The sequence below is a fragment of the Beta vulgaris genome, chromosome 5 (assembly GCF_026745355.1).
Source record: "Beta vulgaris subsp. vulgaris cultivar EL10 chromosome 5, EL10.2, whole genome shotgun sequence".
Lineage (NCBI taxonomy): Eukaryota > Viridiplantae > Streptophyta > Magnoliopsida > Caryophyllales > Amaranthaceae > Beta > Beta vulgaris.
In genome coordinates, this window is record NC_079206.1 from 26264199 (window position 1) to 26292183 (window position 27985).

The window sequence follows — 27985 nt, forward strand, 5'->3', positions numbered from 1 at the left end:
TTTTAAAAAAAAAAAATCTTTTGGAGTCTTACATTTTCGGGTGTTCTGCATCAAAAGAAAAATCTTAAACTAGATAGGTACAGGCGTGTATAGTAACACTCCAAAAGACGCAAATTCAATTCCTTTAGAACCTCTCATACGCCAATTCGTCACTCATACGCTAATTCCACAGCTCGAATTGCAGGTTGTTGTTTTGTTCTTTAGATGAATTGCTGCGGATTTTGGTGTGGAATTGCGATTTTTAAGATCTACTTCATGTGATTATTCATGCGATTGGTTTTATGCGGTTGTTATTGTTTGTTTCATGAATTCAACTTATTTTTTCTTTTTCTCATATATGTTATTATTTCATGTCTTTAGGGATGGATAATTTACATGTTATAAACTTATGATTCGAATGAATTTCTGGTATAACTTGTTAATTCATGTTTGTTTGTTTCATGGAACTAAATGATAAGAAAATTTCTGTTACAATTTGTAGATACGCATATTTGTGTTCATTTGTTCTTGTTTAATTTCATCAGATCAATTTTTCAAGTGTTGTGGCTGGAAATCAGGGATGAATGACCTGTCATCCCCGAGCCCAGGGCGGCCGCCCTCCTACCCTGGCTCAGGGACGGGCCTGGTTAGTGAAGGCAAGGTGGACCTGGTAGGTTTTTGGGGGATCATACTGAACATCAGGTGGGGCATTCCTAGAACTGAACTTGGGACTTCGTACGCTGAAACGAAGATCGTACTGCTAACCACATGGCTAATGTTGCTCTGCGTCTTTTCTAAAACTCGCCTGTTTACAAATCTACTCATTATGTTTTGAATGAAATTGATGCTATCTGACTATCTGTGCAATGGAATTTTCAATTAATAAGCATGGAACAGTAGAATTGAAGTTGTCCAGTCCATCTACCTATTGTTTGCATCACAATTGTAGATGACAACAATGAGTGATATGTGTTTGATTGAGATGTACAATAGAGTATTATCTGATGGTAGAAGGTGTTGAATATTTGCCTTACACAATCACACTATATCCTATTCTATTGAGTCAGGTCATCGCTTCACCTGGGGTCTGTTTTCTTCCTTGTTCTCCGGATCTTGTTTGCGTGGTTTTTTATATAAAATGACTTGTTTCTTAAATTACTGAGTTGATGGGGCTCGGGATAATGTTTTTTCATTTTGTTTAAGATATATAGGAAGTAGCTTGGGGTGCTTTCTTTCCTATGGATGCTTACTGTTCTATCCATTTTGTTTTGAGCATTAACCTAATTTTTTATGGGTTTAGTTTGGACTTCCTTTTCCATCTCTTTTGGTAGATAGAATAGTCTTTAAAACAGTAGTATTGCATATTGGTGCAGATAAATAGGCTTGTACTGGTTTACATGTGTTGAGGGCCTGAGGTTCTTTGTTGCTGGATGATCAACTCTTTCCTTGATTCTTTTATGTGGGTAATATAGGGATTCGTCGATTTATTTACCTTAAAGAAAGGGGAGGTGGGGATGGGGGAAAACAGTGAGTATGGGTCTAAGAAACAAAGCCAGATATCCTGTGCCCTTCTTATTATTTCCATGGGTGCTTTGTGTAACATAATATAGTTGACATATGTAGCCTAAAGTATTTAGCTGCAGAAAGGATCTTTTCTCCTTTCTATAGGCGCTAGGCAGTAGTAGTAGTAGTAGCCTATTTGAAGGGTTTATTGTAGTGAAAAGTTTTTGCTTTGCATGTTTTCTCCACTTATCTTATCATGTTTGCTGCTCATCATACGCGCGAAAGTCTTGTTTTCTCTCATTAGCTCAAGTTCATCTTGCAAGCTGCAGATTTCGGAGCTCATATGGTGCATATTTTTTATGTCATATAATCAGGTTAATCTGATAATGATAAAATTAATGTGTAGCTTTATAAGAAATGGTGGAATCAAAGCCGAAGAACTTAGGAACAGCAGTAGACTTGAACAGCAACCATAATGCTTTGAAGAACTCTTTAAATGTGGTTGATCCAGATGTGCTTGGAGAGGATAGTTGGATTGTGGTTAAGAAGCAGAAAGTCAATGTTCTGATTCCTCGTCTTCCCACTAGTGAACAGTCTTTAGTACCTGATCTTAATCAAGGCCAGCTGCCTGGAAATATATGTAGCAATATGACTGAGTTACCACAAGAGAAGCTTCCAAAGGCACTTCTTGCTGAAAGAATTGATAGGTCTCAATCTAGTCCAAAAGTCTATCCCCCTGCTGATAATGCAGTTGTAACCACCAAGCTACGGAAGGCAGATTTAAGAAGACAAACTAGTAAAGATCAAATAGGTGCTTTAAGAGCCTTTTCCGGAAAGACAAAAAGACTTCCGAAATCCCATAAAACATCTCCGAAGCTTGTAAGGCCTTGCATGCAACCTGGACTATGTGGAGTCATGTCCATTTCGAGCATAAATTTCAATAGAAAGATGCGGGCTTTAAATCTGGAAAGGAACATATTGAGTGCTGGTGGATTGGGCAGTTGGCTTTCATCTCTTGGACTGGAGCAATTTGAGGGGATTTTTCGAGCAAGAAATATGAATAAGTTTCACTTGGCAGATCTGTCTATGAAGAAGCTCAAGGATATGGGTGCTTATGCTGTTGGTCCAAGAAGAAAGTTGATTCATGCTATCGGGAGTGGCTGTCAGCCTTGTTAAGAATCTTCGGGATCGATGTAGATAATGAGTCGATTTCTCTGTCCTCTATGTGTTTATTGTTAATGTTCCTAATTCCTGGCGCTATATTGTGGTTGCCTAAATATTATACATGCAGGCTGCAGCTGATGTATCCTATTGAGTTAAACCAGTATGGAGTTAAGCAAGTCTAATCAGGATGAAGCCTCGAAGAATCTACAGAAACTAGTTTTGCATCTAACCCCATATTCCAGCAACATTAGATGCTGTGCTCCCCAAGAAACAAGATGTATCACCGCTATGTCAGTTTTGCATAAACTGATTGTACTGCTTTAAAAACCGAAAAAAATATTTTGTTGTGAATATTGTCCATGGTGTAAAATTGGTTAACACTAGTTTAGACGAGGTGTAAAATAAACTGTACATTACATGGGCTAAGTAATAAACGATACAAATTTACTGCTGTTACAAGAAGAAGACTCGATATCTGAATTCCGAATAGAAATATTGGTGGTCCCTAATGTAAATGAAATGATCGAAATTTCCATATACTTAATATTTCAAAATTTAAATTCTAGCCTTTCTCTTATAAGAACTTTTTATTTGAAAGCACCATTTAAAGTTACCATCTTGTAAGGAAGTATCTTTCATCTCCTTTATCCGGATCACCTTCCCTCTGTTCTCATCTTATGCATATCATATTGTCTGTGGTACCTGGGTTAATATGGGTATTTTTTGTTGTGAAACTATTGGGTCAAACCGTCTGACCCAATAAGTTCCGTCGAACGGTAACTGTTTTTTCACTACAGTCCTTAGTTTAGCTAGAACATGCGCTTCATTGACAACCGCCTTCTCCACCTTCTCAATTGTTGTCATGTCCCTTCTTATTCTGAACCCTCCAAGGCGGCAGCGGCAACAACGACGACAACGACAACAAGGTGATCTCATTATCATCACGATCAACATTATAATCATCTTGTGGTAAAAGCAGTTGTTGGTAGGAGGTGATTAGGTGCTCTACTATCGTTTGAGTTGTTTTGCAGTTTGAGTTTTGCAGCTAAATGAAGAGTATCACCATGTGAGTTTGTCCCACATATAAGTTTTTTAGGAAAGATTATTTCTAAAGCTTTCTTGATGAAATCAAGTTGACCATGTTTGGCAGCAACATGGATGATGTTATTTCCATGACTGGTTAATCCAAGAAGGATGCAGCTGCTTCTACATATTTGATTTGTGCTTTACAAGTTTGTTGATTTTTTGATGTTTTCAGTTGATTATTGTATTCTTTCAGTTGGTGTGTAAATTCTTTCTGCTTGTGTTGTTTTTCTTTCATTTGGTCTTCTGTGTTATTTCAGTTGGTGTATAAATTCTTTCAGCTTGTGTTGTTTTTCTTTCATTTGGTCTTCTGTGTTCTTCAGTTGGTGTGTAAATTCTTTCAGCTTGTGTTGTTTTTCTTTCATTTGGCCTTCTGAACAAAAATTGAAAACAACTGATTTTTTTTTGAAACCAACTGAAAAAAAATTGAAACCAACTGAAAGTCGTCCGACCAAATATTATGGTCGGACGTGTCTGACCCAATACCTTCTCTTTTTGTTTGATTTGTCTGATCTTTGCTAGAGGTTGTGAAAAGAATTTGTGCCAAATAATGTGGATGTCATCCTCAATCTAGGCTCACTTTCCATTTTAATTGACATGATTGTAAATCATTTCTAAAGAAGTGATTAAGTTGGGACTTAGGATGTGTTCTCTTCAATTTGAAAAATTAAGTTTCAGGTCCAATAAGTTTAGATAAGTTCAGATACGTTACAATTAGATCCAATCAGGGCAATAAGTTTCAATCAGGTCTTAAGGTTCAATAAGTTCCAATCAGGTACAATAAGTTCCAATCAGGTCTAATAAAGTCCAATAAGTTCTAATCAGGTGCGACAAGTTTCAATCAGGTCCAATAATGTCCAAATAGTCAATGTTTAATAAACATTTGTACTATTGTCCATTATTTTATTATTCGTACCACTATTAGCTAATTATGCTATTATTAGAATTTTAATTAAAGTACCACAATAATTATATAGTATTATACTTGTATTATTGTCCATTATTTTATTAAATATTTGTATCATTGTTTATTATTTTATTATTCATATCACTATTAGCTGATTATGTTATTATTAGAATTTTTTTATTAAAGTGCCACAATGTATAGTATTATACTTGTATTATTGTCTATTATTTGATTATTCATATTACTATTAGCTGATTATATTATTATTAAAAAATATTATAATCATTTTCAAATAAGGTTAACAATAATAATCAATATAATTACAATATTTTGCAATTCGTATTTAAATAACTAGAGATAACATGTTTTCGTTACTAATAACAATGAAAGATAGAAGTGTTATCAATTGATTGCTTCATTATCATCACCGGAGTATCTTTCTTCATCGGAGTATATTTCTTCATCTTCTACATCATCCTCTTCAATCAATACATTTTCTTCACCAACATCCAACCATATTTCATCTGCAATTTTTGCCCAAGTAATCTCCATATTCTTTGTTCTCGTCTTGTCAGTCAAATTTAAATCAGCTCTTGGTTCCATGGTTTCAACTACTTTAGTCATAAATTTTTCATATGTGTCAATTTCTCACTTGTTAGCAATAAATGTTAATCAACTTTTGATTTTCTACCAGTGCTTTATGAAATCAAAACAATACTATTAGATATATTAGTGGTGAAAGTTATGTATAGGCAAATATATAAATAGTAAATTTTTTTTGTTAAATTATTATCATAAGACATAATTAATAATATTTTTTTAAAAGGACGAATTTTGATAATTTTTACTTCATAATAAATTTTGAGGGATAGTATTTACGTTAGGGGTAATATTTATGTCATTACTCGTCAATTTTTTTGTCTAATAAGGTCAAATAAGTTTCAATCAGGTCCAATAAGGTCTAATAAGTTTCAGTCAGGTCCAATAAGGTTTAATAAGTTTCAGTCAGGTCCAATAAGGTCTAATAAGTTTCAATCAGGGCCAATAAGGTATAAAAACAGGTCCAATAAGTTCTAATCAGGTTCAATCAGGTCCAATAAGTTCCAATCAGTTTCAATCAGGTCCAATAAGTTGCATCAGGTCCAATCAGGTTTAATAAGTTCCAATCAGTTCAATTCAGGTTCAATAAGTTTTATTTATTTCAGATAAATTCAATAAGTTGAAGAGAACGCACCCTTAAATGAAGTTGGCAGCCATTGGAGGAGAATGCAGTAGTCAGGGTGACGATCTGGAAAAGTATAAGAATTTGGGGTTTAAGTGGATTGGACTTTGCCAAATTCAAATATAGTACAAAGTTTTTTGGACTTGAGAAATTGAGTCTAAGTCCGATCTAAATATTTTTTTGTGTCCATTCAAGTCTAATCCGATAATTTTTTCTTGAGTTAAAATCCAGTCTAGTCCAATTCGATTATTATATTATTTTCTTCCCCGATATAGATTTAATTGTTCATAAATTTTTCTCATAATTGAATTTGAAAAATTAAGCTCATTATATCCATTGCATAAAATAAGTTACATACACATTTTATATTGTATACTCCATAATAAATATTACATATATATAGATCATATTATATATATATATTAAATATTAAATATATATTATATATAAAAATATTTTTGGATTGGAGTTGATTTATTGGACTACAAAAGGGTGAGCCCAATTCCAGACCGAAAATATTTGAACTCGAATGAGTCCAAGTCCAAAAAAATTTCACTCTAGTCCAATCCGACAAGTTTGGAATGGACTGGATTGGACTTTTGATTTTTTGCAGTTCGCTTATACCCCTAATAAGAATTAGGGGTGTAATTGGATTGGACTTTGTCAAATCTAAATTCAGTCCAAAATTTTTCGGACTCGAGAAATTGAGTTCAAATCCGATTCAAACTTTTTCTGGGTCCAATCCGGTCCAACTTTTTTTTTCTGTATTTCGAATCCAATGCAGTCCAGTTCGATTATCATATAATATATTAATTATTTTTCTTGATATAGGTTCATAATGTTTTCTGATGATTGAATCATTGAAATTTGAAAAATTGGATTCATTACATCCATTTCATAAAGTAAGTTACTTACCTATTTAAATTCTAATAAAATGCAAATTGCAAAATACAAATGGCGCCAAAATGGTTAAAGTAATTTTGCCTTTTCACTTTGTAGTTTTGGAGGGTAAGTGAAAAGTTTGACATTAGGTAGAAGATTTAGAGCGCAAATGTTAAAAAGTCTAAAATTTTAAGAAAAAGGTATATACATATATATGTATGTATACATATATACATATACGTATGTATACTATATACTTATATCGGACTGGATTGGACTTATTGAACTCCAAAAAGGTGAATCCAAATCCACTCCGAGAATATTTGGACTTGAAAAATTGAGTCCGAGTCTAGTCCGAATATTTTTTAATCCACTATAGTCCAATAAGCTTTGACCGGATTGGATTGGACTCTGGACTTTTTTACGATCCACTTACCCCCTAGTAAGAATTCGTCGCGGGAGATTTTTTTTTTTTTTTTTGAAGAAAAGCGAAATATTATATTAACTTAAACCTGGATCATAAGATCCTGCTAATTGTTCATTATAAAGGAGCCATCTATGCATCTCTAACAAAAACCAGTACAAATCAAGGTATACCAGGTTTCAAAAGCATCAGAAAAAAAAAGCTAAACATAGCATACATAATAAAATCAGTCCACATGGATGATATTTTTTCCTTAAGCATTATTGAGATCCTTGCTGTAAGCTTCAGTGAGCCATGTAGGAATTCCAACATAAGCAACACGCGATTCCTCCATACATCTTCCATTAATAGTCAAATGGTCAGCCACCACATTTACTGCTCTTCGAACATTGAGAACAATAATGTGTCAGATAGTAGTTGTAATAGTAATAGTAATTGTAATTGTAATATTAGTAATAATAATGGCAATAGTAATTGTTTCTGTCTAGAAATTAAGGTTAATGATCTGTGCTGAGCAAGTCTTTTGGTTCGAGCAGAGCTGGTTATCTGTTCACCGCAAACCTGCAAAACACGCAAAACTACCCCGGGGGTTGTTCCGAGATCGCCCCTCCGACGCTCAAGTCAGTTGATGATTAAGGTAGAGAGAGAGTCTAGACTGAGAAACTCAGGTTAATTAGGTGAGAATTCAATACCTTTGCATTGATGTGAGAAGAGGTATTTATAGTGGTGAGAACCCCTAGGAAATGGTGTGCTGGATGGGGCAACTCACCTAGGGATTGGAGATACCTTTTCAAGAATGATTTCTGTGGGACCCTTGAATCTCCCAATGCTTGCTAGCCATGCTGTAGCGGGTGGGACCCACGAAGCTCAGGTGGCGGTGCCACATGGCATAGGACGACTGGGGGACTTTAATGGGCCCAAACATTTAGCCCCACGCCAGGAAGGGGCAGAAGGGCCGTCCAACCGGGTGAAGCCCGTTCGTGTCGTAATTTTTCTTCCCTCGATTTTGCGACCGACCTCCATAGGGGAAAGCTGATAGGAGACCGGGTCAGGCAAGCGCCGACCGGGTCCATGATGTCAACAGGGCCAGCCTGCAATTATATAGACCGACCAGGGGCCCTGGCGATACCGGGTCGAGAGTCCTTGAAGGGGAGCCTCCTTGATACCTGGTCGGGCGTCCATGAAGAGGTACCTGGTCGGACGAGGACTGACCAGGTGCCTTTAGCCCCAAGTTTAGACCATGTGAAGGGGAATCTGCTCGATTGATAGGTTGAGCCTCGAACTGACCGACCAGGGCCCTTGGAGAGGGGACCAGCTCAGCTGAGGGGCTAAAAAGCCCCTAGATTGACCGACCGGGTCTTTAAGGAGGAGACGAGCTCGGCTGAGGGGCTAAAGTGCCCCTGGATTGACCGACCAGGTCTTTGGAGTAGAGACCCGCTCGGCTGGAGGGCTAAAGTGCCCCTAAATTGACCGACCAGGTTCTTGAAGAGGAGACCAGCTCGGCTGAGGGGCCAAAGATCCCCTAGATTGACCGACCAGGTCTTTGGAGTAGAGACCCGCACGACTGGAGGGCTAAAGAGCCCCTAAATTGACCGACCAGGTTCTTGAAGAGGAGACCAGCTCGGCTGAGGGGCCAAAGTGCCCTTAGACTGACCGACCAGGTCCTTGAAGAGGAGACCAGCTCGGCTGAGGGGCTAAAAAGCCCCTAGACTGACCGAGCAGGTTCCATATATTTCTGCTTGGTTGCTTACGCAAAGGGTTTGCAGAGACCTGGTCGGCTAGGGGACAAGGAAACTCCATATCGTCCGACCAGGTGCTGGAATGGCGGGAGCAGCTCGGACGGGGGCTAACGATCCTTGGAGAAGCCGACTAGGCGTTCCCTAGCACTTAGTTGATTTAACTAAGTGAAGGGAACTTGCAGAGACTTGGTCGGACAATGGGTATGGGAGCCCCAAGTTGACCGACCAGGTTCCGGATTGCCGGGCGCAGCTCGGACAGGGGCTAACAAGCCCTGGAGAGGCCGACCAGGTGTTCCCTTGCACTTAGTTAATTTGACTAAGTGAGGGGGACTTGCAGAGACCTGGTCGGACAATGGGTATGGGAGCCCCAAGTTGACCGACCGGGTTCCGGATTGCCGGGCGCAGCTCGGACAGGGGCTAACAAGCCCTGGAGAGGCCGACCAGGTGTTCCCTTGTACTTAGTTAATTTGACTAAGTGAGGGGGACTTGCAGAGACCTGGTCGGACAATGGGTATGGGAGCCCCAAGTTGACCGACCGGGTTCTGGATTGACGGGAGCAGCTCGGACAAGGGCTAACAAGTCCTGGAGAGGCCGACCAGGTGTTCCCTTGCACTTAGTTAATTTGACTAAGTGAGGGGGACTTGCAGAGACTTGGTCGGACAATGGGTATGGGAGCCCCAAGTTGACCGACCGGGTTCTGGATTGACGAGCGCAGCTCGGACAGGGGCTAACAAGCCCTGGAGAGGCCGACCAGGTGTTCCCTAGCACTTAGCGAATTTTGACTAAGTGAAGGGGATTTGGAGACTCTCATCTTGTCCGACCGGCATCCTTGAGGAGACTGCTGTTATGACCGAGCGGGTGACATTGAGTTGGGAATCAGTAGTTAGCCACATGGCATTTCTCAGCTGGGTGGTTGAGCTGGACGAAGCCTTCCAAAAAATGCGACGTTTCATCTTCCATAGGCTGCCTTTTCCAGGGGGAAACGGTGCCATCTGGAAGCATTTAATAGGCTCATGAAGGGACGCGTCCCAAGGTACGCCTATATATATGTACGGAGAGGAGAGAGAAATCATTTGTGTAATCCTTGAAAAATTTCCAAACTTTCTCTCTCTAAAATCTCTCCCTTCTCTCTAACTTTTCAAGCAGATTCTTCGGTTCAACCGTCCGACCAGGTACGCTCTTGCTTCTTTAGCTTTTTCGCTTTTTTCTTTTAATAACCTCGGCCGACTCCCTTGTCTATACAATAATGGGAGAATCGTCCGAGTCGGTGACACCTCCGACCTCACCTCCACATAATCTGTCCGAGGAGGTGAGGAGGATGTGAATAACGTTGGTGTCAACCCTAATAAGTTGTCCTAACCCCTCGACCGTTCCCGACACGGTTATGCTCCCGAGCCCCTCATCGTCAGTAGAGGTAGAGGCCGAGGGCGCTGTTCCCTTCCCCTGGGAAGTGTCCCTGGCCTTTTCTTCCAAAGCTAGCTACTTAGACAAATACCTTGCTGATGGTGTAGTGAGGATAACCATATCTGATGGTGAAGGAGAGACGTCTACTTCAAGCCGACCGGAGTTTCTGGACTTGGATCCAAAAGGGGGCCCCGGGTCGAAGTTTCCCTTGTCCTCGCTCATGAAAGCCTTTCTCGATGATCCGAGGGGGCGAGCCACTAGATTTCCAATAAGGGATCCTTTCATGCTGGTCCGACCGGAGGCTTTTAACACTGTTCTGACTCCTCCCCCGGGTTGCACTGCGGTGTATTACAAGTCAATGGAGATGGGGCTCCGCTTTCCCTTGACTCCGTTCGTGAAGGACCTTCTCGACGCCTACAATCTGACTATTAGTCAGATTTCGCCGAACTCCTGGGGAGGAATCATAGCTGTCCAGACAATCTGCGCTATGCTTAGCGTCCGACCCACCATCACTCTCTAGCGCAACATGTTCAAGCTAGTTGATATGATGGTGGGGGGAGAATGGTCCGGGCTGGTGGTACTTCCAAGCCCGACAAGGATGTAAGGCAGTGCTCGACCTGCCTACCTCCCAGAAGGGATTCCGGAGGGAATTTGCCTTTGTATTTTTTGGAGGAGACTGGGGGATCCCAACAGTCCGACCAGAGATTGAGCCCAACCATGAGCTGAACTTCAGGGTCCCTGAAATGTCTGAGGAAGAGGCGGTTGCTGCCATCTATATGCAGACCGAGGCTCAAATAGTCCAAGGGGGAGAAGTTTATGTGGCTAGCAACTGGTTGCCGAGCTGCCGCCTTTTCAAAAATGAACATCTGTTGTCGGCGGTCGGGTTGAGCCGGACATTCCCCAAGGGTAATCGGCCGAGGGGGTTGTTTTATTTGCTTTAATGCTCTTTTTGCATTATTTAACTTAGTTTTCTCTGCATCTTCCTCTTTAGCCTATCTTTTGGAGTCCGACCCCGAAATGGCTGAAAAACTAAATTATGCTGCGATGAGGGCGGCTCAGCTCAAGGCCGAGCTGAAGGCGAAAAAGCTTGGCACCCCTCCTCCTCCTAAGGTACATTCTCTGCAATTTTGCACTATCTCGAGCTTTTTGGTTCCGACTGACCTTGTTGTTGTGCAGGATCCTTCGAAGCCCAAAGCCTCGAAAAAGAGAAAAGAGCGGGCTCCCGAGAAGGTTGCCCAGACTGAAAAGGCTTTGGCCAAGGCCCAGGCTGAAAAGGCGAAGAAGGCGAAATCGGTCGAGGTTAACAGTCCCCGACCAGAGGGACAAGTCGAGTAGCGGGAGGACACTCGGATCTCTCTGCACTCGGATGATTTTCGCCCTGTTCCGAGTCCTGAATACACCCCTTCCACTCTTCGTCGGGGGCCGACCGACGATCCTGAGGAGTTGGCCTTGGCCTTGGCGAAGTCTTTTGCCGAGCTCGATATTCACGGGCTCGACACTCGTTGGTCCAATGCGATCGACAGCTTGTACTGCCCTGCCGACCAAGAGCATATCAATGCCACCAGCGGTCATCGGGAGTCTGACGATCTGTTTAGGTGCTGGGTTGAGGTATGTATCTTGCCAGTTATTCTTGCCTTAGTTTTTACACTGGTCTCTGAATGTGTTTCTGTTTCAGTTTTCTGCCCGATGGGCGAATGTGGCCAAGAACCGGGTCCATTTGTCCGAGGAGGTGGCGGACTTGCAGGCCAAGAGCAAGACGCACTTTAACGAAGTTTTTGCGGCCAAGGAGGGCAAACGAATTGCCGAGGCCAACTTGGCCAACGCCGAGCACTGCATCAAACGGGATCAAGAGGACTTCCAGAAGGAGAGGGATGGATGGGCGAAGACCAAGGGCGAGCTGATCAAGGCTAGGGAGGATGCCGAGCTGGCAAAGCTGGATGCTGAAAAGGGGACGGCTGAGGTGCTTAGTAAGGTTGCCGAGCTGAACGCTAAAGTGGCCGAGCTTGAGGCACGTCCCTCTACTGAGGACGAATGGTTCGCAGCCTGGAGGGAATCCAAGGCTTGTGAAGATTTCGTCAATGGGGTTGGCTCGACCGCCCAGAAGATGGGGGTGGACGATGGCCTCAAGCGAATGAAGGCAGCCCTGGCCAGGTCTTATCCATCTTTCTCCTGGGCCGAGGCGATGGCAAGCTACAAGGCATTGCTGGAAGAAGAAGATCGGGCTCTTCTCTCCGAGCTAAACATCGCCCTTACTGATGATGATGATGAGGAAGTTGCCGAGGAGGTTGCTGGGGAGGATCAGCAGCTCGAGGTGGCAAGGTCCGATGAGCGGACCGGGAGCACCAACGAGCAAGCCAACCCCCAGTTGCTTAGGCTTGTACTTTTTATTTCGCTTAGCTGGCCTTGGTAGTACCAGGCTTTAGGATGTAACTCTTGTTTGACTTGAATGAATATGACTTTCTTCCATATTATCCGAGCACCTTTATGTTTGTCAATTACAATTATTTTTCTTAATGTTTCTGCTCTAGGAGCGGTTGTTTTCCGGACTGGTCAAGTCATGCTTTGGCAGAGTTGATCGAAATTGACTTAAATAAAACCGAAACAGAACTGACTGGTTAAGTCTTTACATATCCGACCTGTAATGGTCCGAGCGAGTACATGCCATACTTGGCCAATTTACATCATATATATGCCCCAATTGAAATTGACGAACATTAGACATAGAACTTCTTGAGATTGTCCAAATTCCATGGCCGAGCGAGTGGAATGCCTTCAGGGTTCTCCAGTTGGAACGTGCCAGGCTTGATTACTTTGGTGACTTTGTAAGGACCATCCCAGTTAGCCCCCAGCTTGCCTTTGAGGTGTGAGAGCCCTGTTGTGTCGACCTTCCTGACCACCCAATCTCCGAGCTGGATTGGCCTTACTTTCACTCGACGATTGAATTGCCAAGTCATTCTCTGTTTGTAGCGGATCGACCTCAGTAAGGCATTGCCCCTTGTTTCTGGTAGTAGGTCGAGGTTAACAGGCTTCTCTTCTTCGTTTTGCTCGAAGTCATAGAAGGTGATTCGAGGTGATGGGATGCCAACCTCTACTGGTAGGACCGCTTCACTACCATATACCAAACCGAACGGGGAGTGCCCATTTGCTTCCTTAGTAGTTGTTCGAGCAGACCAGAGGACACCAGGTAGGTCGTCTACCCAAGCTCCTTTTGCTGCATCCAAGGATTTTTTGATTCCTTTGAGCACTATTTTGTTAGCAGCTTCAACTTGACCATTGGTTTGTGGTCGGGACACTGCTGAGAACCTAGTCTGTATGCCGAAATGAGCACAGTACTCCTGAGTTGGTCCGCTATTGAATTGCCGACCATTATCTGAGACTAAGGCTCGGGGTACCCCAAACCTTGTGATTATGTTTCTCCAGATGAAGGCTTGCACTTGCTTATCAGTGATGGAGGCGAGTGGCTCGGCTTCTGTCCACTTGGTGAAATAGTCTATTGCCACTATCAAGAACTTGCGCTGACCTGAGGCTGGAGGGAAGGGACCGAGGAGGTCCATGCCCCATTTGTCAAATGGTAGAACTGCTTGGATGGAGGTGAGGGGGGTGGCTGGAGCTCTAGGAATATCCGAGTGGATTTGGCAAGAAGGGCACCTTTTCACCAGTTCTTGTGCATCTACTTTGAGAGTAGGCTAGTAGTATCCTGCCCTTAGAGCCTTCCCAGCTATAGTTCTCCCTCCTTGATGGCTGCCACACGCCCCCTGATGTATCTCCCTTAGGATGTAGTTTCCCTCTTTGGGGGTTACGCATTTTAGAAGTGGGTGCGTGTATGATTTCTTATAGAGCTGCTCATTATGCCATAAAAACCAACCTGCTCGGTGCTTGATCCTCTCGGCTTCCTTAACCTCTGCTGGGAGGGTCCCATCTGTAACAGGCTTATTTTTAAAAGCGTTTATTAAATGCTAAATTATATTTAGTAAGTTAATTATGGTTTTGATATTCATATTTTATTTAGGTTGGAGTACTATTTTTATTTGTCGTGTTTGTAATATATTCATATATTTAATTTTTGTGAAGTTATTATTATTAATTTAAAATTTTGTTGGGTGGTGTTTGCCCAAACTACAAACATTAAAAGTTGTGATTTATCGATTTGGGTTGGTATCCTTTCCTCTTTGTTCTTTTGTCGGTTTAATTAGGAAATCAAATACTAATATTCCTAACCTTATTCTTCTGATGTCACGACATTTCTAGACAAAACCCCAACCCAACCCCCGTGAAAAATCCTGAAAACCCCAAACCCCTTAATCTCTCTCTCGCCCCTGCTCTCTGTCTCGCCGGAGCTCCATCCTCGTGCCTCGCCGACGTTTTTCGACGGCTGTCGGAGACCGGCGCTGCACTTCGCAGCCCCTGTTCATCTCTCCCGTGTGTTGTGTTGTTGTTCGTGGTTGTTGTAGCCCTCTTTTCTCTCCCCTGTTTCAGTTCGCCGGAATTCCCCCACCCCCTTGCTGCTCGCCGTAGCCTCGTCGCCTGCCTCGCTACAGTTCTCTGCTTTTTCTCTCTCTTCTCTGTTCTCTGCAGCGCGAGGTGGTTGTGGTGTTGCGGTGTTGTTGCTGCTGCCACCGCGTGTGTCGCAGCAGGTGTCGTGGCTCGACGCCACTTTTCTCTCTCCTCTGGCGCTCGTCGGTGCCCGTCGTTGTGCAGAAGCTTCGAAACCCCCTTAGCCATGTGTTCGTGGCTGTGGTTGTGGTTGTGTTCTTCGCTGCTCTTGTGAGCAGAGATACACCCGCACCTCTTTGTTTTCCTTTCGAAATTATGATTAAGCACAAATTTATTTACCCTTGTTAGTTTGTTTAAGTTGAACCTAAATCAGATTTTAGTGAGTTAACCTAGAATTAGATTCTTGTTTCATTTCAAGATTGATTATGATTAGCCAATTGTTTATGGAATTATGATGTTAATTGGATTGTGTTATTTTCATATTGGTGTATAATAGTTTCAAAGGAAGTTTCGATAAGTATTCATACATATTTCATATCTAGTTTAATAAGAGTGATTATTGGTTTTTGATCATTATGGCTGTTAAAGTACTATTGGATGGTCGTTGTCTATTTGCTGTTTGTTGTTGTTGTGGCAGTGTGTTGTTGTCGTTGTGTCAATGCGGCGTTGTTTTTCTTGATTGAGTGAGTGGTCTATGTTGAGTTATGAAGTTAAATTGTGAATGTAAGAATAAAGATTAGTTAATATATGATGTAGAAAGGTTCTAGTTTATATGATGCTATGATTAGGCTCCTAAGAGTGAATCACTATGAGTTTTCAATTGATTTATCTTAGTTATTATAGTTCAGTAAAATTATTTATGTTCAAGAAGACTTAATCGAATTAGTGTTGTTATGTAAAATGGAGCGGAAATGTTTGTTAACTATTACTATTGTTGTTTGATGAATTACAATGGAGTTTACTACAAGTAGTTAATAGTTCATAAAGTATGTTGTCGAGTTTTCATCTGGGAATAGAATTAAGTTAAGGTAGTGATGGCACAAATTATTATTAGACTAATATAGTGAAGTTAGAACATACGCTTCTTTCCTTGCGTAATACTATGTGAGTAAAATCATATAGTCTCGTAATCAAACTTTGTGTAGTTTAATATTGTAATTCTGACTAGAGTGGTTTCCTGGTTAAGTAAGGTTCTTAGAAGATATTCAATTGAACAAAAGTATCTACTAAGATGTATTAATGGATTACAGAATTAGTATCTAAAAGAGCATAGATTATGATTGGAATTGTTCTGTAAATTGAGTATCAGATGAATTAGGCTTTAAAAATGGATTGACTTAATCAGTAATCTAGCTCGTATGAAGTCGGAGAACGGATTAACTAATTAGTATTACTAACATGAAGACAGTTGGAGTTAGTTTACCTTACAATGGTTAGATTATGGAGGTTGTGGTTATAAAAGGGATGTCAATATAAAATATGTATTGGGATTAATATAATAGGTTATATATCAATTGTTTATAATTCAAAAAAGGAGGATAGTATCTCAGATTACTTAAGTGTGTATAAGTTCGTAGATTACCTCCACGTAGCCTGGTCATATGGTCGTGTAATCCAACTAGAGTGGGGAAGATTGCTTTATATGGTTATGAGTATGTTCTGTAGATTGATTTTGTTATTGAATCTGTTATTTGGAATTCAACAAATGCTATAGTATGAAACATATCCAATTGTTTTCATCAATCAACTTTGGATTAATGAACCTTAAGAGTGATGTTTAAGTTAACTCTCCTTAGTTAATTCTAAGAGAGAGACTTATTGTACTTGTTAGTGTATTTGATGACAATTGTTATCGCTAGTGAGATAAATATCGATTGATAACCATGAAGTATAAAAGAGTACGGACTATTATAAACGAGAATATGAGTTATGCATTTGTGAATTAGTATTTAGTAACCCTCGTGTATAAATTGTTATGGTTTATAAGTTCTATGATTGGAATTGAGTTGAACCTAGTTGCATAACTACAGTGACCTTGAAATTCATAAGAAAGCACGATAGCATGTGATTATAGTTTTCTAGAGTGAAGTCTTCTAGTGTGGTTGATTATGCAACAATCGTTTATAATTAATAAAGCTAGCGGATGAGTTCCGAGAATGATTGGTTGTGTTATGAATGATCATCGAAAGGAATTTGAAAGGGGAAAGTAGCCTCGTCTGAGTCGACGGATGAGGTGACATGAACAGTACCCCATGGACTGTGAACCTTGGGGGCCCCACAGGGAAACATGCCCATTGCTCTGTGGGGCGATAATCGGGCGTTATATCAGGTAATGTGAAACCTGTGGATGGCTGATGAAATCAGCGGAAAAATGTACTCCGGACTAGTCGCGGTTATTGGCCAAAAGTAAAGCGAATGGTTGGGTGACGACCCCCACTGTCGGAGTGTAAGCTTTGTCTCCTCCGCCGCGTTCTCTTTCCCCCTGGTTAAAAGAAAGTTATCTCAAGTTGTGAAAGTTATATCGATAATAGATTCCTGATAAGGGATCATATCGTGGTAAGTTGTTTCGATAATGAATTCCCGATAAGGAATCATATCAGGTAAGTAATGAATGTTTATTCAGTATATGAGTATGAATATAGATATTGGTTTCCTGATAAGGAGGCATATCTTGGTAAGTGATATTAATGTTGGATTCCCGATAAGGAATCGTATCTGGTTATGTGGATTCCCGATAAGGAATCGTCATAGTGAAAGATGTTATGATATTTATTGTATGATAAGAGGGTGTTTATAAAGTATAAGAAAGTGATTAATAGAGTATGAAAGCATAAGTTGGGATTTCTGATAAGAAATCAATTAAAGGAATTAAAGTATATTACTTATATCAAAGTTGGTGACCTCATATTCCTACTATGGAATCGTGGTAAGTTAAAAGGTTGATCAAATGAGAATATATGAAATGTATCATTGTTGGGAGTCACCTTATGGTGTTTGTTACTATGTGATTAGTGATGTATTATGAAACGAGGAATTGGATAGAAATATAATATGTATGTTCAACAAGATTATTGCTGTTAAGCATGCTATGATGAATGTGATTGTTGAACTTATGTTGACTGCTGAGTCGTTTTTAAGTAAAAGCTACCAAAGCATGTGTTACTCTTATTTACGGGTTTAGTACTCAGCTTTGCTGATGTGTGTACGTTGTTTTGTCATTTTTGTGGCCTGTCACTTGGTGGGTGGCAGTATCTTATATGTTTCAGGTTGAAGCCGTGAGTTATTCTTGTGCAAGCTGAAGCGGATACGAGATGTTGCAGTATTATATTTGTTATTGAAGTGAGGACGCTCCACTTGTAATAGTTAAATCGTTTATTTTCTATAATTTATTTCTTCATTTAAGAATCGTTAGCTAGTGCTCCTGATTCTCTGTTGGTTGTTGCTCCGCGAAAGCGTTGAGGTTGTTGAGCTTTGGGATTTGGAAATATCTTATAAATTGAATTTGCAAACAGGGTTAAATCATTTTTCGCTTTAGCGTTGTCCTATTTCCAAAAGAAATTCTGCCGGATTTTCTGTAGATATTTATGGGAATAAAGTTTGAGAATCAGAGCGTAGTTGCAATAGTTAAATAATTTGAATAGAGTTGGGAAGTGAGTTCCACACTCTTCGATGTAGTTTGGTGAGTGTGATGGTAATAGTTCGGGTTATCTCGACCAGAGTCTCTTTCGCTGTGCTTAATCCTCTATAAGCTGGTCGGGGAAATCCGGGCTGTTACACCATCTCTCAAATATCTGACCACTTCGTCCATCCAGGTGGATGTCCGATCCAGGGCCAGCTGCTCCTTAGCGTTTATGCTGGGCTGGTGAAGTACCTCCCACATTATAGTCCGAGGAGTCGACCCTTCTGTTGAGCTGGCCATGCGAGCTAGGGCGTCGGCTTGCTGGTTTTCCGACCTTGGTATATGGCTGATGTGGAAATGCGAGAGCTTTTTGACGAATTCCTGGGTTTTGGCCAAGTACATCCTCATGTTGTCTTCTTTGGCCTCGTACTCTCCTGAGACCTGACCCACTATGAGTTGGGAATCCGATCGGGCCTCAATGGCCGTTGCCCCTGCTAGAATGCAGAGCTGAAGCCCCAGGATGAGAGCCTCATATTCTGCTTCGTTGTTAGACCCCAGGAACTCGAACTTGATGGCATACTCCATCTTTTCTCCGACCGGGGGCTTGAGCACTAGCCCTGCTCCGCACCCCGACTTGGTGGAGGAACCATCTACGAACAGTTCCCACTCCTCTTTTTGGCCGACCGGGGGCCGAGTAGTGCACTCCGTTATGAAGTCAGCCAAGGCCTGGGCTTTTATGGCGCTCCTGGGCTCGTATTCCAAACCGAAGTCAGCCAGTTGGTCGGCCCAATCTGTCATCCGACTGGAGTGGTTTCTGCTTTCAATTACCTTGCGAAGGGGTTGTCCGGTGAGGACTTTGATCTAGTGGGCCTAAAAGTAGGGCTTCAGTTTTCGACTAGCCATGACGAGGGCGAAGACCATTTTCTCCACCTCGCTGTATTTTGCTTCTGCCCCTCGGAAGACATGGCTAATGAAGTAGACCGGGTGTTGTGCCCCTTCCCTTTCGGCCACCAGCACGACACTTAGGGCGTATTCTGATACTGCCAAGTAAATGAACACTGTTTCCCCCGGCAAGGGGGACATGAGCTTCGGAAGCGTTGAAAGATAATGTTTGAGGGATGTGAAGGCCTGCTCAGCCTCCTCATCCCATGTGAATTCTTTTCTCTTGAGGGCCTTGAAAAAGAACAGGGTCTTATCAGCCGACCGGGATAAGAATCGTCCGAGTGCGACTACGCAACCACTGAGACGCTGCACTTCTCTGACATTCCGAGGGGATTTCATCTCGAGCACTGCCTTATCTCAGGTGGCTTCAATGCCTCTCATCAACTAGAAATCTGAGGCACTTGCCTCCCTTTACCCCGAAGACGCATTTCTTAGGATTGAGCATCATACGATACTTCCTCAATGTGCTCAGCGTCTCCCTTTGGTCGGCTGGGTGATCAGAATGGGCTTTGCTTTTGACTATCATGTCGTCAACGTACACCTCTATGTTCCGACCCAACTGATCACTGAAAATTTTGTTGACTGTCCGCTGGTAGGTGCCTCCAGCATTTTTCAGGCCGAATGGCATCATTTTGTAGCAATAAACCCCTTGAGGGGTGGTGAAGGCAGTATGTACTCGATCATGCTCTGCCATCGGAATTTGATGATAGCCTGCATTGGCGTCCATGAAGCTTAAAAGGGCATGATTAGCCGTAGAATCGACCAGCCTATCAATTTTAGGCAGAGGGTGGTTATCTTTCGGACAGGCCTTGTTCAGGTCTGTGAAATCCACACACATGCGCCAAGCCCCGCTCGGCTTCTTTACCAGTACCACGTTGGCTAGCCATTCCGAGTATTGGCATTCTTCTATGAACCCTGCTTCGAGCAGCTTTTTGACCTCGACCGCAGCAGCCTTGCATCTTTTCGGGCCCTGATGCCTTAACTTTTGTTTGACCGGCTTATATCCCTCTTTATTGTTGAGTTCATGGCACATGAATTTGGGATCAAGACCGGGCATTTCTGAGGCCTCATAGGCGAACACGTCTTGATACTCTCGGAGCACCTCCACCACTTGTGCTCTTGTTTCCGGGCTTAGGGCCTTGCCCACCCTCACAGTCCGACCGGGTTCTGCCCCGATCACTACTTCTTCGTCTTCCTCAGCTGGCTGAGGTCGTTCATACTGCTTGGGGTTCTCTGTGATATATACCCCGAGATTTTTTGGTGATCCTTATCTTTTCCTCTTCTTCAAGTCCTCTTGGACGTCGATTTCAGCTCTGTTTTTCAAGCTGTTAACATAACATTCTCTTCCGGCTTGCTGATCCCCTTGTATTTTTCCGACATTTCCTTCATCTGTTTCGAACTGCATAAGGAGTTGGTAGGTGGAGATAGCCGCCTTTGTTTTGTTCAGAGTAGGTCGCCCCATTATTGTGTTGTATGGTAGAGGGATGTCGACCACTAGGAAGTCAATCGGTAGGCTTCTTCCTTTGCCTTCTCACCCATCCGAGTGGGGAGCTTTATCGATCCGACAGGATGCACAGAGTTACCCCCGAAGCCTATGAGTGGCTGGTCGAGGGGTGTGACATCCTTCTCACTGTACTTCAGCTTCTTCAAGCATTCCAGAGTGATGATGTCGGCTGATGACCCACTATCAACCAACACGCGCTTCACCCGGAAATTGGCTACTTTGAGCTCGATGACCAGGGGGTCATCATGGGGTACGCTTACCGACCGACTGGACTCCCCGAACGTCATTATGGGACAATCCGACCGGCTCGGCTTGACCTCTAACACTTGATGCTTGAGGTTTTGGAGGTGGACTTTCCTAGCTCGGCCGGTTAGGCCTCCTGAGGCGAAGCCGCCTGCGATGACTCCAATGAAACCCTCTGTATCCTCACTATTAGACTGACCGACCTTCTGCTTCCCCTTCTCTTCGCTAGTGTGTTTGAGGTAGCGGTTCAGCTTCCCCTGGTCAGCCAGGTTATCCAGTCCTTTCTTCAGCTCTCTGCAGTCTTTTGTGGTATGACCACATTCTCGGTGGTATTCGCCCATGGCTCTTGCCCGCCGATAGGCCGAGGTCTGGATGGGTGGGGGATTGGGCAGCATGGACTTATGCTTGATGTCCAAATAGATTTCTCTCCGATTCTTGTTAAAACGAGGGTCGTTTCCATGGTCTGTAAATCTGTCTGACCTACCACCCGTTTTCCGCTGCTTGGGTTGATCTCTGGTGCTGCCCTCTTCTTTTCTCTTCTTACTTCCTTCTTCCGAGTGACGACAGATGTCCGCCGCTTGGATAAATCTGAGCTTTGCCATTGCCTCGGAAAAGGTTTTGACTTCGCTTTCAGCTACTGTCCATCTGAGCCGACCAGGCTGCAACCCGGACATGAGAGCAGCGAATGCAACCGCATCCTGCAGGTCGGACACTTTCAGAGATTCTTCATTAAATCTTTTTATGTAGTCGGTTATATTCTCATTCTTTTCTTGTTTGACCCCCATGAGGTGCAGGCTTTTCTTCTTTTGCCTCTTTCCGGCCACGAATTAATGGGTAAACATATCTTCAAGGACCGCGAAATCAGTGATGATTCCGGCTGGCAGCTCTTGAAACCAATTTAGCGCAAGCCCCTTCAGTGTGGTGGGGAAGAATCGGCACCACGTTGCCTCGCAGCTGGTCTGCACACTCATCTGAGCCTTATAAGTGGCCATATGGTCTTCCGGGTCGGTTAGGCCCGTAAATTGCTCGATCAGGGGAGTTTTAACTTTTCCTTGGGTGGGGGTGTCAATGATCTCTCGGCTGAACGGGGTCATGAATTTTAAGCTTCCATTGCCCAGTCTTAGAGGCTTGGACTGTGCCGAGTCGCCTTGTCCTTCTCGCTAAGCTGCTTTGCCATCGAGAAACTGGCGGGCGTCATACCCCTGACTACGGCACTTCTCGTTGAGAATGTGCCTAGCATCCTCTGGCTTGCGACCAGGATTTCCCCTCGGCGACTTGGAGTAGTGAGTCTCTTCTCGTCGGAGGGCAGCTTCCCGATGAGCCGACCTCTCCCCAGGTGGAGGGCACTCGTCTTGTCAGGAGGGTGCCCTTTGAGACCGATCGGGTTCCCTGGCTGCTGATTTGCCGGTTAGGCTGGCCATGGTTGGAGCGGGGATTGTGCTCTTCCCTCTGAGATTGTCTCAGGACATTATCATCGCGTTGCTGACGATTGAGTTGATGCTGACCTTGTCCCTGCTGGAGAGTGGTCAACATTTGCATGATGCTTTGTTGTAGGGTTTGCTGCAGCTGAGCTGCTATGAGTGCTATATCAGCGTGAACAGGGGTTGGGGGTCAACATGCTGTATTTCCCGAGAGGGGGATGGCTGCTGCTCCTGAGAGAGTTCCAAGTTAGGGTCCAGCGTATGAACTGAGGGGGATCGGGTTCGTGCTGACCTCCTATGTTGTGGTGAGGGTTCCCTCTCGGACCTTTAGGGTTGAGTAGATTGCTTGTTACGGGCGTTCTTGGATGGTGTCATAGCTGAATAGCACTGGGGTCAAGTCCTGCTGAGTAGCGAATGAACTTTTCTGAGTGGTGGCGAATTAACTTTCTGTACTATCCCCACAAACGGCGCCAAACTGTTTCTATCTAGAAATTAAGGTTAATGATCCGTGCTGAGCAAGTCTTTTGGTTCGAGCAGAGCTGGTTATCTGTTCACCGGAAACCTGCAAAACACGCAAAACTACCCCGGGGGTTGTTCCGAGATCGTCCCTCCGACGCTCAAGTCAGTTGATGATTAAGGTAGAGAGAGAGTCTAGAGTGAGAAACTCAGGTTAGTTAGGTGAGAATTCAATACCTTTGCATTGATGTGACAAGAAGTATTTATAGTGGTGAGAACCCCTAGGAAATGGTGTGCTGGATGGGACAGCTCACCTAGGGATTGAAGATACCTTTTCAAGAATGATTTCTGTGGGATCCTTGAATCTCCCAATGCTTGCTAGCCATGCTGTAGCGGGTGGGACCCACGAAGCTCAAGTGGCGGTGCCACATGGCATAGGACGACTGGGGGACTTTAATAGGCCCAAACAGTAATGGTAACAGTAGTAGTAGTAGTAATAATAATAATAATAATAATAATAATAATAATAATAATAATAATAATAATAATAATAATAATAATAATAATAATAATAATAATAATAATAATAATAATAATAATAATAATAATAATTATAATATTAATGATAAAATAATCATAATTGTAATAATAATTATTATTTTTATTTTTATTATCAGAGAGATAAATGAGGAACTAAACAAAACTGATTGGAATTGAGGCTCCGTTTGGTTGGATGTAAAATATTTTACATGGAAAATCCAATTGTGAAGCTAATTTTTTTGTTTGGTTCAATCTAAAAAAGTTATGAAAAAGAGAAAAATAGAAGGGGAAGGAAGAGCATGGATGAGAGGAGAGTAAAAGGTTGCTAAGCAGAAGGGAGAAAAATGTATTTTCCCTTCTTTTCTAAAGAAAAATAATTTCCACCTATAGCTACTTTGATAGAAAACTAGTTTTGCACCCCTTAGCATACCAAACAACGGAAAATGAGAGGAAAAGGAAAACTATTTTTCATGAAAAACATTTTATACCTTGCCAAACGGATTCTGAATCCAACTGATTGAAACTGAACTGAAAATAAGATGAAGAGAACAGACTAGAAATAATAATCGTATTAATATGATAATATTTAGAGTCATAACAAATTTTCGACACACAATAAATTATTATAAACTCGTCGATTCAAGTTTTTTTTTTAAAAAAAATCTTTTGGAGTCTTACATCTTCGGGTGTTGCTTGAAAATTCTATTGTGCTCCCGGGAGCACGGTGCACACCATGCACCTAGTAAATTTGTTCCATTTCCTATAAGTAAATGTTCTATTTTAACAAATGTTCATTTTAAGCATATTTTTCAGCAAAAAAATATGTTCTAGTTTTCGTAAAAATTATTCTATTTTCAATAAGCAAATGTTCTATTTCAACAAATGTTCGTTTTAAGCTTATTTATTAGCAAAAATTTATGTTCTATATTTTGTGAATCCGTTTTATTTTCGATAAGCAAATGTTCAATTTTAAAAAATATTTTCTAAAAACTTATTTTCCACATTTTCACTGAGAATATGTTCTATATTTGATAAGCATATGTTCTATTTAAGTAATTGAATTCTACTAATGTTCCACTTTAATAAAAAAAATGTTCACTTTCATATTTGGATTATGGTAATGTTCCACTTCAACAGTAAAATGTTCTTTTTGATAAATGAATTCTTGTAATGTTCTGTTTCAACAATAAAATGTACGTTTTCGTAAATAAATTTTGTAGTGTTCCACTTCAACAGTAAAATGTTCGTTTTCGTATTCGTAAATGTTCTATTTTGTATTGTGGGAACAAAATTCTCATTGTGCTCTCAAGTCTCAGGAGCACAAATGCACGCATTAGTTTTGCACCAAAAGAAAAAATCTTAAACTACATAGGTACAGGCGTATAGTAACACTCCACAAAAGACGCACATTCAATTCCTTTAGAACCTCTAGAACCTCTCATACGCACACATTCATCACTCATACGCTAATTCCAAAGCTCGAATTGCAGGTTGTTGTTTTGTTCCTTAGATAAATCTACTTGTTTTGTTGCGGATTTTGGTGTGTAATTGCGATTTTTAAGATCTACTTCATGTGATTATTCATGCGATTGGTTTTATGCGGTTGTTATTGTTTGTTTCATGAATTCAACTTATTTTTTCTTTATCTCGTATATGTCATTTCATGTTTTTTGGGATAATTTACATGTTATGAACTTATGATTCGAATTTCTGGTATAACTTGTTAATTCATCTTTGTTTCATGGAACTAAATGATAAGAAAATTTATGTTACAATTTGTAGGTACGCATATTTGTGTTCACTTGTTCTTGTTTAATTTCATCAGATCAATTTTTCAAGTGTTGTGGCTGGAAATCAGGGATGAATGACCTGTCATCCCCGAGCCCAGGGCGGCCGCCCCTCCTGCCCTGGCTCAGGGATGGGCCTGGTTAGTGAAGGCAAGGTGAACTTGGTAGGTTTTTGGGGATCATACTGAACATCAGGTGGGGCATTCCTAGAACTGAACTTTGGGACTTCGTACGCTGAAACGAAGTTCGTATTGCTAACCACATGGCTAATGTTGCTCTGCGTCTTTTCTAAAACTCGCTTGTTTACAAATCTACTCATTATGTTTTGAATGAAATTGATGCTATCTGACTATCTGTGCAATGGAATTTTCAATTAACAAGCATGGAACAGTAGAATTGAAGTTGTCCAGTCCATCTACCTATTGTTTGCATCACAATTGTAGATGACAACAATGAGTGATCTGTGTTTGATTGAGATGTACAATAGAGTATTATCTGATGGTAGAAGGTGTTGAATATTTGCCTTAAACAATCACACTATATCCTATTCTATTGAGTCAGGTCATCGCTTCACCTGGGGTCTGTTTTCTTCCTTGTTCTCCGGATCTTGTTTGCGTGGTTTTTTATATGAAAGGACTTATTTCTTAAATTACTGAGTTGATGGGGCTCGAGATAAGGTTTTTTCATTCTTTAAGATAGGAAGTAGCTTGGGGTGCTTTCTTTCCTATGGATGCTTACTGTTCTATCCATTTTGTTTTGAGCATTAACCTAATTTTTTACAGGTTTAGTTTGGACTTCCTTTTCCATTCTTTTGGTAGATAGAATAGTCTTAAATAATTTGCTGGTGTACTACAATATGGAAATTCGGGACACGCCAAGCAGAACTTATTACGTGGCTTTCCAGGGGCTAATGCTTGAGAGAAGTGGAAATGGCTTTTCTAGGTGACAAGTCTCCAGAAGTGCTAGTAGTTTACAGTAAGAGCTTTCGGAAGAACAGGAGCAGGAAGAAGGATTGATTACAGGCAGTCAACAATAATCAATGAGCCATAGGGCATTTTGCGATACCGGATATTAGTATAGTATAATCAAAGGCATTATTATTTGTGAAGAGTCTCTAATGAAGGGTTTGAAGTTTGATGGTATTATTGAGATGCAACTGCTTTCAGAATTTTAATCCGTTTTGCTATGTTGGGGTTAGAAAATCAAATTTGATTCTTCAGTGAATTATATAAAGATGGCATTTTCATTTCTTGAGTTAGTGTTTTTAGAAGAAAATGCCATTGCTTACCAAACAGCTTCAGTAAATATAGTCAATTTCTTTTCCTCTCGTGTGATCTTTTCTTTACTCCATGCCTGTTGTTTTCGGAGTATTTATTAATCAATGCCGTGACCATGATGATCAGATGATCTACTGGAAAGTGGAAATCCCCTGATATAATCTCTGATACTAAGTAGTGTGAGATAGTGAAGATACCTGTAAAGTGTTTGTTTGATTATTTTTGCCAGTTGACCTGTAAACTGTTATTAACAGGTTCAGTTAGCAGGCTAGAACCTGGAAGAGCATAAATGTCATGGTAAAGTGAACATCTGTATTGTGTTTAGAGTTGGACCACTCTGCAACTTTTTGTTCACAATGTCGCGCAGCTGCTGTTTTGTAACGCCTATGCTACCAGTTACTCTTCCATTTTCCAGTTATCTTATCTCCGAACGCCTTTATTCCTCATCAACGACAACCACGAGGAACCTTTTCTTCAAATTCAGCCCTCACAAGTCCTTATTCGTAGTCAGATGCTGTTCGAGAGATGCCTTTGTTGTTGTGAATGATAACAAGTATGGGAACAAACAGGTGGTTAGTTTGACTCCGAGACTTTATGACTATGTCCTGAGCAATGTCCGAGAGCCAGAGGTGTTAAGGGAACTACGGGAAGAGACTGCTACAATGCATGGCAGCCAAATGCAGGTCTCTCCTGATCAAGCTCAGCTCCTTGCTATGCTTGTCCAGATTCTTGGGGCAAGAAGGTGTATTGAGGTTGGAGTTTACTCCGGGTACTCATCCTTGGCTGTTGCCCTTGTTCTCCCAGAATCAGGTTGTTTAGTCGCCTGTGAGAGAGATGAGAAGGCTCTAGAAGTCGCTAAAAGGTTCTATGAGCGAGCTGGGGTTCTCCATAAGGTGCAAATCAAACATGGGCTTGCCATACATACTTTGAATTTATTGCTTTTGAATGGAGAAGCTGGCAGCTATGACTTTGCATTCATTGACGCAGAGAAGAAAATGTATATGGAGTACTTTGAGTTGTTGTTAAAGCTTGTGAAGGTTGGTGGAGTTATTGTGATCGATAATGTACTTTGGCACGGAAAAGTTGCTGATCCGCTGGTGAATGATTCAAAAACTGCTAGTGTCAGGGATTTCAATAAAGCTATTTTCGAGGATGAACGTGTAAGCATCAGTTTAGTACCTATTGGGGATGGCATGACAATTTGCAGAAAAAGATGAGAAGTTGTCAAGTTTAGTATGTAATATGTTTTTTTTTGTTTTATGTGGGCATTTACGCTCTCTGTGTAAGACAGAGAGAAAGCAAGCTCTCTTCCAGATCGTCCATCAGATATCGCAGCGCACTTAAAGCTATGTGTATCCAAGGCTGTTTTTGTTGCTCACCTATTTACTTTAGGTG

At 41.7% G+C, this 27985-nt stretch overlaps 1 protein-coding gene across 8 annotated transcripts; it reads left to right on the forward strand.

Moving 5' to 3' along the window:
* LOC104893211 (uncharacterized) lies at positions 1 to 27968 on the forward strand. 8 transcript variants are annotated; one of them, XM_057395074.1, is made up of 2 exons: positions 1 to 184; positions 25352 to 27968. In XM_057395074.1, the coding sequence occupies exon 2, from the start codon at positions 26947 to 26949 to the stop codon at positions 27805 to 27807; it is 861 nt and encodes a 286-aa protein (XP_057251057.1). In that variant the 5' UTR covers positions 1 to 184; positions 25352 to 26946; the 3' UTR covers positions 27808 to 27968. The 8 variants fall into 8 exon arrangements, with proteins under 8 accessions (XP_057251057.1, XP_019105125.1, XP_048500633.1 ...); XM_019249580.3 differs by having other exon boundaries at positions 26845 to 27968; XM_048644676.2 differs by lacking the exon at positions 25352 to 27968 and adding an exon at positions 525 to 2999 and having other exon boundaries at positions 2 to 184.
* Positions 27969 to 27985: the final 17 nt, after the last annotated feature.

Bases quoted from the DNA above. Each gene is read 5' to 3' on its own strand.
- LOC104893211 (XM_057395074.1), top strand. From the start codon at position 26,947: ATGTCGCGCAGCTGCTGTTTTGTAACGCCTATGCTACCAGTTACTCTT.